Here is a 12,447-nt window from a genome sequence, read left to right as displayed (position 1 = left end):
ATGTTTCGAAGGGAGCGCCAGACGGCAGCGCAGCTGCATGCTGCAGGTAACTCTAGAGCATCCCTTGGTTACTTTGCGTGTGGGACTGGCTGGTAGACTGGTTATGTTGGAATGTGGGCTGTCAATGTCAATTTCGAAATCATTTTCAACATACCAACTAGTTGGAAACGACTCACCCAATTCTGTACTTGATATAAGCTGCATGAAAATGAAGAACATGAAGCATTTCCTAATCATTCTGACGCCGTGGACCTAAGATCGCCGTGCGTGCTCTGCGGGGTTGGTTTGAAATGCTTTAGTTTATGTTGAAGGAACGGTCGCTTCGATAGGTCTACAACGTTTTAATTGGTCTGCAGTTGATAAGATCTATGACAGCAATGTGATTTCAAGTCAGTGAAACAACCAGAGGGGCGAGTAAGAACAGAAAGAAACAACACCCCGACTCCCGGGATTCGAACCCGCGCCGAACCCGGGCAGCCGGATCACAAATCGAACGTGCAAACCGTTCGGCCAAAAGGCTTAAGCCGTTAGGCGTCTTCGGTTTAGCAGTCCTTGAACACCACTGTTACACTACTCCCCCTTTTCTTTTTCAAGATTCGTCCTCGAATCTCCGAGATCGACATCCCTGTGTGGCACATACTAGCCTGTTACTCACAGGGCCGGCGTGGGAACCAGTGAAACAACCAGAGGGGCGAGTAAGAACAGAAAGAAACAACACCCCGACTCCCGGGATTCGAACCCGCGCCGAACCCGGACAGCCGGATCACAAATCGAACGTGCAAACCGTTCGGCCAAAAGGCTTAAGCCGTTAGGCGTCTTCGGTTTAGCAGTCCTTGAACACCACTGTTACATCAGTACCTGTAGTAACAACATTCAAATAACAAATCAGTCGTTTGAGTCTGTTTCAGTTTCTAAAATCTCATTTCTTGCAGACATGCTTCGGAGTTAACATTCTAGTTTGCAGTGGGATCTTTGGATATTACAGAATGAATGAAGACATTTATTGTACATTTTTACCCAACTGCGACCTTAGTAAAGTCACTTACGGAAGAGGTGATGTCGCTTCCGAGGATGGTTCCTGGTCGTTCTTTTGTGGTGATCTAACAATACAATTATTTGCCATAACAGAACTATCGTAGAGTGGAATTTGTTATCACCAAGTACAGTAGGGGCATCTTCTCTGGGTAGTTTTAAAGAACGCTTGCAGATAGATGTGCAAAAAATTGGTGTGACGGATCGTTCGGTGTAATATAACCAGCTGCTGCCGGCACGCGTGCCTGCGAAGCTGGTGTGTAACGCCGAACGGTGGTTATACCGGCTATAAAGATACAGAATTGTAGTCCGTATTATTTGTGATCAAAAGAGACATTACTAACCGCTAAAGTAACAGCGTTGTCGAGAGAAATACCTATGATTCCATTCTGACGTGTGGATGAACAAGGAGTCAACAGGCGAACAGTCAACAGGCGAAGTTCAGCCTGAGTTTTATGATCTCTCTTTGCAAGTTGCTCATCAAGTCCTGTTTCGTCTCGCAATCCTCCCACGTAGTTCATGAGCATAAAAACAAGAGAATGACGTAGGCATGCAGACTAGTCTGGAGAGAACAGTATTGATTGCATGTAGGTACAAACGTGACATATGTGACGTGATCTCATTAGAGAGACAAACTGTGGTTGCTGGCAACATCGTTTGCTCGTTATGTGTATCGTTATCATGGAATCATACCTCATCATGAAATTGCTGGGGTGAAATTCCTGGCACTCTGGGTTACCCCTCGTGTGCAAAGCTATTTAATTTGCAAGAAATAAATATATACAATATGCACATTGCATCAAATATTATGCTTATGGCTTATCCAAACTACAGGTTTAGCCCAGTAAGTGCATACAATGTACTTTCACGATTGTTGGTCACAGCAATAAGTCACTAATACATAACTATAGGGCGTCTTATGTGCAAATATTTCATCTCAGTATTCTACAATAGTAATACAGCATCATGCTGGAAATAATACACAAAAACAATAAATGTCCGTGTCACGACAGCAAACTTTTACTGATTTATATTCTTGTATCTTTAATATATTGCACTAGCTTACCAGTAAAAGCTGCTCTGTTTCTGTAAAAAGTTAGGTCAATTGTATTTCTACAAGTACCCAACCTTCACATTCGCCTACTGTTTCTCTACGTTCCACTGAAGAAGGTTCCATGAGGGACATCAAGGTTTCTCCTTCATGTGTTGTACCATGTGTTAGTCCTCAATTCATCAGGAACACTGGGCACGTTCAAAACTATAAATTTACAACATAAGGGCCTCACTGTTGATCTCCTGGCTCCAATTGGTAACTGGAAGACTTTGGTTTGATCCGTTATAAGGCCTCTAAGATGAGGTCCTGGAGCACATTAAATGGGTAACCTAGCAACCCCTTCCTGTAAAAATACGCATCCACTGAAACAGCAAGGAAACTTGCTACCCTATGTGCCACTAGGCACTACAAGGATGTGAATGAAGAACATTCTCCTCTATATTGTGAGAGGTTGGTCATTTGGCCATTCATAAACTGATTTCTCACCAATGTGTTTCACCATATGTTTGTCCAGATTGCATTTCTGAATGGCAGAATAATCACACAGGCTACATTTGTGGGGCTGTTCACCTGTATGTCTTTTCATGTGCCTAGCCAGGCTAGACCTGTCACTAAACCTGTACCCGCACTCCCCACACATGTAGGGTTTCTCACCCGTGTGTTTAAGCATGTGTCGATCTAAATGGCTTTTTAGTAATGCAGAATAGTCACATTGGGGGCACTTAAAAGGTTTTTCACCAGTATGCTGTTTTGCATGAGCAGATAAACTGGAACTGTCTGCTGTCATAAATCCACACTCTCCACACAAGTACGGTTTTTCTCCTGTGTGTTTTCTCATGTGTCTGCGTAGGCTAGAGCCATCGACCGTCCTGTACCCACACTCCCCACACATGTAGGGTTTCTCACCATTATGCCTAGCCATGTGTTGTGTAAGGTTCTTCTTCCAATGTGTACAAAATTCACACCTATCACACTTGTAAGGTTTCTCATGAGTATGCTTTCTCATGTGTTCAGATAGCCGAGAGTTTTTATATGTCCTGTACCCACAGTGCTGACATACACATGGTGCATCCATGGTACTTTTGGTTGCACCCTGATACATGTACAGCTGTTCTGTAGGCGCCTGTACAGATGCATGTGACCAGGCTTCTTTGTCAGGCGGGATAGAGGCCACACTGCTAGTTTTCTCTTCCTGCTGTTTTGCCGCTATCCGTTCTTGTCCTGTTCTGTCACTTTCCTCTTCGCCATGATATCTGATGGGCAGTCCAACAGGAAACACACAGCTAGGCTGTTCCATCCCTATATCCATACAACATAATGCATACAGAGTGGCAGGCAATGTTTTTCAGTACTAGTATGATGGGTTCATTGTCTTAAATACACATAAGCAGCAACATGCACTGTGGGTAATATGTCAAACTTTAAAGGTGAAGGCCCTCTGGACACAGTTCTTGTCTTGTCCAGACTTTTTTGGTTGATTTGCATAACAATGCCAAGAGGATGACTTGAGTAACTTAAAAATTTTCCTCAGCAGAGATGGGGAGGGTGGGGTTTTGCTAGTCACGTTTTAATTTTTGTAAATCCACAAAGTTGACTCAGAGTAGGTGCAAGTGCCATTTCATGTTATGCTAGCACCATTTTCAGAAGCATCAGAAAGCAGTCATTCACTTTTTTGTGCTTTTCTGTAAATGTTGGCTAGCTAACAGTTGTGTCCATGATAGTTGAGAGATGGTAGATCCCAGGCTACTGAAGAGACTCAGTGTCTGGAAGACAACAAGTTCAAATTTAAGTCCAGTCCATTCTGAACAAGGAAGTCAAAATCAAAACTGTCACAGGAATCCCAAGTCACTTTGTGGCCCTGTGTGTCAACATAACACTCCTGAGTTGACTCTGGCTAAGTCAACTCCGTGTCCAATCCAAAATGAGTGTGTAAACCCAGCCATTCTCTCAGGGGCTTTTACCTTTGACACACCCACAATGCATGTCCTGCACACACCCAGTTGGATCCATGAACCTAATTTGAACCCCCCATGAAGGATAGTAGAGTACATGAAAAATGCTACAACAGAACGGAATATTTGTGCTCAGTTTACAGCTGCTTTGCACAATTTATTGTGTGGTCGAAAACTTTTTTTTTTTTGGAAATGGCTGAAAATTGGTGCGAGCGCGGATGTCATCCATATAATCAAATCAACAGGGCCTTAGCTAATTTCAGCAGTACATTCGCAGTCTGCCTAAACACCACAAACGACCACAAATGACTCTAATAAGCAGTTTATATGGGGCCATCGACCTTGTGTGACGCAGTAGGGACAATGTACATTTATGAATTTAAAAAAGGCAACAACTCCTGCGCTATTTCGAGTTAGTCCGCTGGTTTTAAGATCAAAGGAATTCTTGGCCGCCATGTTGGATCGTCCGTGCGAGGAGTCTGCATGGGGAATTTCGATAATTTCCTCAGCTCCATATACGACAGGGCAATAAAACTATGGAAGCTGTTGGTTCATAGATTATAGCATACCGCAATTCTATCATTGTCAACTTATAAAACTTGTATACTAAGTGTTTTTCAGCCTCAAATGCAAGCAAGCACGATCCAACATGGTGGCCAAGAATTGCTTTGATCTTGAAACCGGACTAACTCAAAATAACAGGTGAATACGTAGGACTTGCTGCGTTTTTTAAATTCATAAATATATTTATATAAGCAATGTCTCCAGAGCATACACAAGGTCGTTGTCCAATATACTACACTGCATATTAGAGTCGTTTGTGGTCGTTTGTGGTGTTTAGGCAGACCCGTATATAAATTTCAGTCAACCAAGCAACCTAGCAGACATAAATTATGGTGGTGAGGCTCACCTTCTGAGGGCTTGATCCTATCTGCACAACGTTATAACGTTACCTACTTGATTACATAATCTTCTGATAATCTTGTGTTCTAACGTTATCAGTATATTAAATCTGGAGACATACAATCATATCGTCATAACCACAGCATAATTTTTTCGTCATAATTTTGCATATTACCAGGTTACCTATTCCCTTAGCACGGGCAAATTAACAGCGAAATATCTTACCTGTTAGTTTTGCGATATCAGATACCGACTGTGACGCTAAATTGCGTTTAAGTCGCTTCCGAAAGGCAAAATCAGAAGTGTTTCGCCCCAAGATGGCTGAAAGTAACCATGTTTGACCAGGGATCAAAGGTTAAAGTTGAAATACCCGATGATCCATTTAATCACGGGGTCACAACAACACAGCGCAAGTGGCAACCAAAGAGCTTTTATCAAATAATAATAATAATGATATCTGGTGTATTTTGCCAGCCAGTAGGTACCCAATGTGTTGAGTAATGAGGCTGTTTAACGTGGTCGAGGCACCTCCTCGAGCACGGGACCCCCGTTTTAGTTTTACGTCCCTCCCGGAAGACGATTTCGTGGAAAGCTTCGTGAGGCTACAGCAATCCGGACGTCCTTGGTTGGTCCCGCATTCAAGCACTGTCCGGAGCGCGCGTTGCTTAACTTCCGAGATCGAGGGATCGGGCGTACCAACGCGCAATCAAAGGAAAATAATTCGTTCTCTCTCCTTCTGATAAAAGATGATGAAAGCCCCTGGTGTCAACTATTCTTACATCCCATTCTTACAACCAAGGAAGTTTATAGAACCTCCTTGTTGCAACTTGCTTGGAACTTGGAAGGATGCCAAAATGTTTCGTTGTCATAGGGATCTATCTCTGTCCCTAACTCAGACTCTAAACCTAACATCAATGCCTAACCTTAATTCTGACTGTAACATTCATGTAACGTTATAGCAATAAGTTATTTGTAGGAACTTAGAATTGTTGACCAAATGTAAGGTGATGAAGAATTGCAGTGAACTGGGGCTTGACGATACCGAACAGATGTCCTATTCATGTTTGGTCATTTGTCGCTCCTCCGTTTTATAAATCATGTCATGATCTGCCTAACTCATCAACAACATTATCTCTATGACCTGAGGTCATAGAGATAATGTTGTTGATGGGTTGTCCTGTAACGTTAAATGACAGCCTTAGAAACACACTGATCCAATGTCAACCTGACGGGCAAAAAAGGTGAAACTTCGCCTGATTGAAGAGATCAGAACTTGACACGAACTTGTATCGAGCATTCTAGTAATCATGTTAATCCATTTCGTCGACGTTAGGTAGCTTTTCCAACCATTTGTCGAAGCATAGTGTTGTCTAGAACTCAGCTTTTCGCTGTTGAAAGCTGCTGCCTCAAAGGCTTCGAACAGTAGATAGACACAAACATGGAACGTGGAGATATCAACAGAACGTGTCTGTGACGTCACCAACGTAGTCTCCAAAGCGACAGCTTGTGTATGTTCGAAATTCGAATGTAACACAAAGAACAAACGCAGAGGAACAAACGAGAGGTTCAGAGAAAGAGGTGAGCCTAGTTCAATGGCCCAAAGTCAACAACAAAATCTTGGCTCCAACTTGAAAACTCCACATTGACTTTTAAATTTTCAGGAAAGAAAGCTTTTGGTGCGAGCTTCTAGTTCTAGTTCTAGTCCATTATCTGTAAACTTCCTGGTAGGAATATCACACAGATGGCCAGTAAGACGGTGGAAACAAACGTAACTTATGCTTCAAGTTATGTTATGTTAGCCTGGGTACCATCCGGATAGTAGTTCGCTCCTATGTTCGCTTCTGCTAACACAGAGAAGCGACTGTATATAGTGTATAATGAATGTCAGAGCTAGAAGCGACTGTTTATAGTATATAATGAACGCCGGAGCGAACTGCTTTTCGGATGGTACCCAGGCTAATGTTATGTTGTCATTCACGGAATTAGGGGTGGGTACCGGTAGGGTTTACAAAACCGGTTTTCCTCATGACATTGGACCGGTCCAGAAAAAAATGGGTGACCGGATGTTGGACCGATTGGAAAATGAACAGATTGTATGATCAGGCATTCATACGTTTTAGGGCTTACGGGTCGAGGCAAAAACAACAACAAAGCAGAGTAGAGTCTATAGTCAATTTACCAACTTTTACAGTCAATCGTGCAGAGCCAGGTAGCCTTGTAGGATTTTAAAAACGCCAGTGTGAGTCGAATACATGTACTACTAGTATACAAAGCAGACTCCTTTGTAGCAAAATGACCATTGTTTTGAGTAACGTTATCGTCCATTGACAACTTTTCACATAATTAATCAGGTCCAGGTTCAGGTCCGGACCGGAATTTTCTGTACCGGTACCCCATTTTCTGTACCCCAACACGGAATACATTGACCATCACCTAAATTGCTAAAACGTCAGGATGCTATGGCACGCACTGCCATATGGCGACATTCTAATGAATTGCAGTTATTTGCAGAAGTGCAGTACAATTATGAATTACTAGCTGGCGCTTCAATACCACCTGCATGGTGGTTCAGACATAAATAAACAAATTTAGTGCTCAATGTGTGTAATTTGTCGATGTTCACTCCTACAAATCTTACCATTTAGTCATAGTTTTCCCCTGATATAAGTTACAATAAAACACATAGTTGCAAATGCTTCATGTCAGCTTGTCAACGAATTCAGGATACTGTAAATGCAAAAATGTTCGCGGTGGATTAATGTTCGCGGTTTTCGCGGTGACCACTTCATCGCGAACTTAAAACCACCGCGAACATTTTTCTACTATGGTATTAGACTACAGTCTATGGTGATACTGCGAAAATAAAACCACCGCGAAAAGTTCTTTTTCCCGCTACCGCGAAATTAAATCCCCGCGAACTTAAATGCATTTACAGTATTATTAGCCACAGCAAGTAAATCTTATGGATGACATCCTCTGTAGACTCCAAATGTAACGTGGGTAGGGAAAAACTGTAACGTTAACGTTATACGTGTCAGTTCTATCACAATGATGTCCTAGATGCTGTAAATAGGTATTTACCAATATAGAAATGGGTGAAAACCCTTACAAATTACCCCTACCCCCAAAATCAATGTACACTTTGTCATCCATGAAATTTTCTTCCTGTAGCCTAAGCTTCGCATGTAAACTATTGAAAATGCTTGACGCTCAATAAGAGCGGGCTGGCTACGATTAACAGTGAATTAAGAAAATGATACACGCCATGGGAGACGGCATGCAGACCCTCTGCATTAGTTTAACAATAGTTGCAAAGTTTGCATTTGGGCAAAGCAAGTAAATTTTTTGGATGACATCCTCTGCAGACTACAAATTTAATGCAAGATGGCTAGACTTTAAAAATAGACACTATTAATAATAACCTCTCACACATATCAAACACACCACACACACAAAAAATAAACCACCACTCAGTTTAATATAAATTGTGCAAATGTCTATTTTACTTCAGCTTAATATATTGAAAGGAAGGCTCCAGCACTGGTGCCAGTCTTGGGTGGAATTTCATTGCTAGGAACTAACAAAGATTTTGATCATTTGATCTCCTGTGACAGTTATTTCCTAGCTGGTTGGCAATTGACAGACACCATCAATCCAAGAGGACAGATAAATATTTAGCACTGGATGAAGTCCTGACTGCTCTGCTCACCTCCGTATTAACAAGTACATTTATATATATATATAAGGCAGTGTCGGAATCCTAACCTAAGTTAATTTTCAATAACTACTACTGGTATTTGTTAAATGACAATAATGATGATTATGTATAAAGGTGTTAGCAAAGGTTTCCTGCTACATGTTCAAGTGTATAAAATAACTGCAAAAATATTTACAATTCTGCTTAGTCAGAATCTATGCATGTCAAGAACAAGTCCAAATACAGAAGCAGTCTGAGTAAAAGATATCAGTCCCAGAGCCTTGTACAGGCCATTGGTTGCTTATGCACCTTTTCTAAATTAAGTTGGGCAAAGTAGTAGAAGGCAGAGCTCAACCCTCTTCTTCTATCACACAAATCAAAGCCAGTTAGCTATTGACACCTTGGTGGAGTGAGAAAGGTTGTGTAAACTGCCTTTCCAGGGGACATGTCTGGCCCAGTGTATTCAGGAATTAATCCTGTGAGCTTTTGATCTCACACCCAATAGACCACAGGTGTATGCCAAAGTAAGTAACAATGGTCAAATCACAAATAGATATGGCTTGAAATGAATGATCCACTTTGTCATCACCAAACTTACATCATTGCCATGTTGGTCTCATGATGAATCAAAAAGTCTACATCATGTGTGGGTGGCTCCTAAAAAACTGAATTCACCATAGAGAATCCTTTAATTTAAATCATTGCAAACATCTGACAAAAGAACTCTGTGTTAATCTGTATGATAACTAGTAATTACAGGTATGGCAAACTTGTGTATCCTGGCCTCCTTGTAATATTGTCCTGCCTATACTCGGTATGCTTTAGTTAAAACAGAAATGTTTTGCTTACTACTTCTTCTCCTCTTTTGCCACTCCATCAGAAGGGGATTGAGGATCCCCAATACATGCTCAAATTCTTATGTTTTCCTACAGGCATTCCCAAGAATTTTCTTGGCATTATTGGGGCCATTAGCACAAAAAAAAATGTATTTTGGAAACATCAGCTGTAGTGGAGTATCAGACGACCATCAGACGTACTGTTGTTACAACTGTATATCCTTTGTGAGAGTACTGACGTGCTCCATCGGGCAGGTGTCACATGCAGCAGCAGCCTAGAAACACAGAGCAAACAGTACATCTTAAAACCTGTCAGACAGCAACAACAATCAGATGCAACAAACATGCATGCACATCATAACTGTGAGCCCAGTTACATTACATGTTCTAGGGACACATTAGGACTTGGCTATACAGTGTATCTACAATACACTTTTTATCAGGCTTTTAGATAGGATTCTATTATAGGAGGTCCAAATTTCTTGGTGAGTCGTGGTAAGTGATATAGGCACGACTATTGTAGGGCATCCGGGGGCATCCACCTTTCACAGTGCAGAGTTTTCAAGAATTCAAGTCAGAGGATCTGATCCCCAGTATAAAGGCATCTAATGCGTGCAACCATCTGTCCTCAAGAACCATTTTTGCTCAGGCCCTTCAGTGGTTGTGTAGGGCAGGTTTGACTTTGTGTTATTAGTTTGTCTACATGAAATGCTCCTGTTTTTCTTACCTTTTCAAAAGTCTCCATTTTAGCCTGAAGTTTCTGTTGTGTGTGGAGTAACTTCTGCCTGGCTTGTAGCACAAACTTCTGAAGGCGAGTCGTCTCGTTTTCATGTGCCTCCAGTCTTCTCTGGAGTTCTTCCCGCTCTTTCAGTTTGATGGCCATGGTGTGGCTGCGCAAGTCCTTCTCAGGATCTCCAGAGGGGCGCCTGTTTCATCACAGAGAGTCAACACAGTCTGTGAGATAGTGACATTTCTACAGAGAAACTAAAATCTGTTCAGCATTCCTGTCTCTCAAACAAATATATACCTGCAGTTCCAAAATGAGCTGCAAGGGGGCAAACACTCCATTTTCCCGCTACCGTGAAAGTAAATCCCTGCAAACTTTAATGCATTTACAGTATACTGGAGTACCTAGGGCAAAACCTACTCTGCAAAAGTATTTATCGTCTATACTGTAGTAGTGTAACATGATTCTTTGCAGGGTTTGCCATACAGTACATGTCCATACATCCCCTTACCATGCAGTAGTATCCTCCTCCATTGCAGAGTCGTTCAGAACAGTTTCCAATTTTTGGAACAAATCTGGAATCTTTTCTTCAGATAGGACCAGCTGGATCTCAGCCTGTAACAAAAAAGCACACTACAGATACATGTATCAACCTTTCCTTGATGGCATAATGTTACAATAAAATGTGAACAACTTTGGGCAAATACTTGCATGTAATTGAATGAATAGTAATATGTGCTGCTGTAATACTATACAATAAAAGCTAGCTTCTAGGACCTTCATACTAATGTAGAGATGTAAAAACATGAAAAAAATCTTCTAGCAGACCTAGAGAGTTTCTAATGGAACATTGAATAGGGTAACAGTAAGGCTACACCAAATTCAGTTCGTTGGTTCTTGGAATTAGAAAAATTATGCTTAACTGGACGTTCAAAGACAGTACAGTACAGTTCCAGGTAGGAAACACGGTCAGAATAGAATTTAGGTTATTCTCCAAAAACTCTCGTTTGCATGTCATCCTCTTGCTGGATTTCGACATGTCCAGAACAAGAACACTTAAGAACAAATGAAATAAATTTCTATGGCAGACAGGGTGGCAGACACACAGCAATAATTATTGTCAGAAGAGTGAAACATACTTCAACACTGTCTTGCAGATGTTCCACATGTTGCTGTACGATGCTCTGCAAGGCTTTGGGATTCTGCTTGTAGGCAAACTTGTAGCTCTTGGCAAACGTGCTAAACCTGGAATGAAAGGATTTTAATAACTGGTCTGCAAGGTCAGGTTACATCAGGGAGAATCAGCTAAGCATTCTGATACTACAGGTACTTGAGTATGTGCACATACAATATGCATAACATTAATCCCAAGAACTCTGTATTTGCTTCATATTAATAAAGAATACAAGGGTAAGGCTAAAATAAGCTTGTTGGAAGTAATGCATTAAGATTGAGGTTAATTATTGATGACCATGTTTCTTTATATGGCTTGACATATACATCAGTTGTACTTAGAAAGAGAATAAACCCATCTACATCATTGATTAGGATGTCCCTGTAGGAACCACACAGTTGGGCAACTGGGAGATGCCGGTTCAATCCCAGTTGGGGCTGCCACCTATCTTTTGGAAGGGACGTAACAACGGCATTGTTTTAGACGTGGTATGTAGCGCACATAATATGGGAAAGAGCTTGCTGCCCAATGTGCCATCAGGCACTTTAAGAGCCTGAACAAATATCATTGATTGGGCTTCTTGTCTTCTAACATGGGCGTATGACGAGATGACGTCATACGGGGGAATTGTGGGCAAACCACATGATGAACACCGCGAGATCTTGCGAGAACCAGAGTAAGAACTCCAGATCTCGAACGAACTGAGAGAACCAGGACGTCCCCGAACCAGCTCTCCTCTCCTACTACCGCCTCTCACGCGCCATTTTGAACAACCGTCGAGCATCTCCCCTCTTTTACTACTTCCAAATTATCCCCCCACACGTCTACCTTTTCGACTACCCACAAGTTTCTCCCCCAAAGTCAACATGTTTGGTGCGGGTCGGAGGAAGATATATACGGCCCCCAGCGCGTTTCGTCTCTTCACCCGCGGGGGGTTGATCACACAGGGGGGGTTCAATATATAGACATATCCATTGATGGTACTTTGTCTGCACAATTGGGGTAATCCCCCTATGTTAGCATACCCACCCTATCATAAATTTAAACATACCGTCCAGCATGGATACACTTC

General features: G+C 41.9%; 2 protein-coding genes across 4 annotated transcripts in view; both read right to left on the bottom strand.

Annotated features, from left to right (window-relative positions):
• LOC118409242 (zinc finger protein 525-like) overlaps nucleotides 1-5,313 on the bottom strand; it is a 16,202-nt gene extending 10,889 nt beyond the window's left edge. The window contains exons 1-2 of one of the 3 annotated variants that reach the window (XM_035810107.1): nucleotides 5,167-5,313; nucleotides 1,750-3,385 (exon numbers count right to left, since the gene is read on the bottom strand). In XM_035810107.1, the coding sequence (XP_035666000.1) occupies nucleotides 2,523-3,383 (861 nt within the window). In that variant the 5' untranslated portion in view covers nucleotides 3,384-3,385; nucleotides 5,167-5,313 and the 3' untranslated portion in view covers nucleotides 1,750-2,522. Of the gene's footprint in view, nucleotides 1-1,749; nucleotides 3,386-4,948; nucleotides 5,036-5,166 lie in introns of those variants that run through there. The other 2 variants (XM_035810109.1, XM_035810110.1) reach the window with 2 other exon arrangements.
• Nucleotides 5,314-8,415: 3,102 nt separating this feature from the next.
• On the bottom strand, nucleotides 8,416-12,447 carry LOC118409243 (polyamine-modulated factor 1-like; the record flags this gene model as incomplete). The annotated part of the gene is given in 5 exon segments (XM_035810111.1): nucleotides 8,416-9,749; nucleotides 10,202-10,400; nucleotides 10,713-10,816; nucleotides 11,341-11,446; nucleotides 12,427-12,447. Coding segments are annotated over 5 exon segments (499 nt in total), but the record flags the coding sequence as incomplete, so codon positions are not given.

Source organism: Branchiostoma floridae, chromosome 2 (genome assembly GCF_000003815.2).
Source record: "Branchiostoma floridae strain S238N-H82 chromosome 2, Bfl_VNyyK, whole genome shotgun sequence".
NCBI lineage: Eukaryota > Metazoa > Chordata > Leptocardii > Amphioxiformes > Branchiostomatidae > Branchiostoma > Branchiostoma floridae.
The sequence above is the reverse complement of the archived record's forward strand: the minus strand, read 5'-3'. Positions and strand labels throughout refer to the sequence as shown.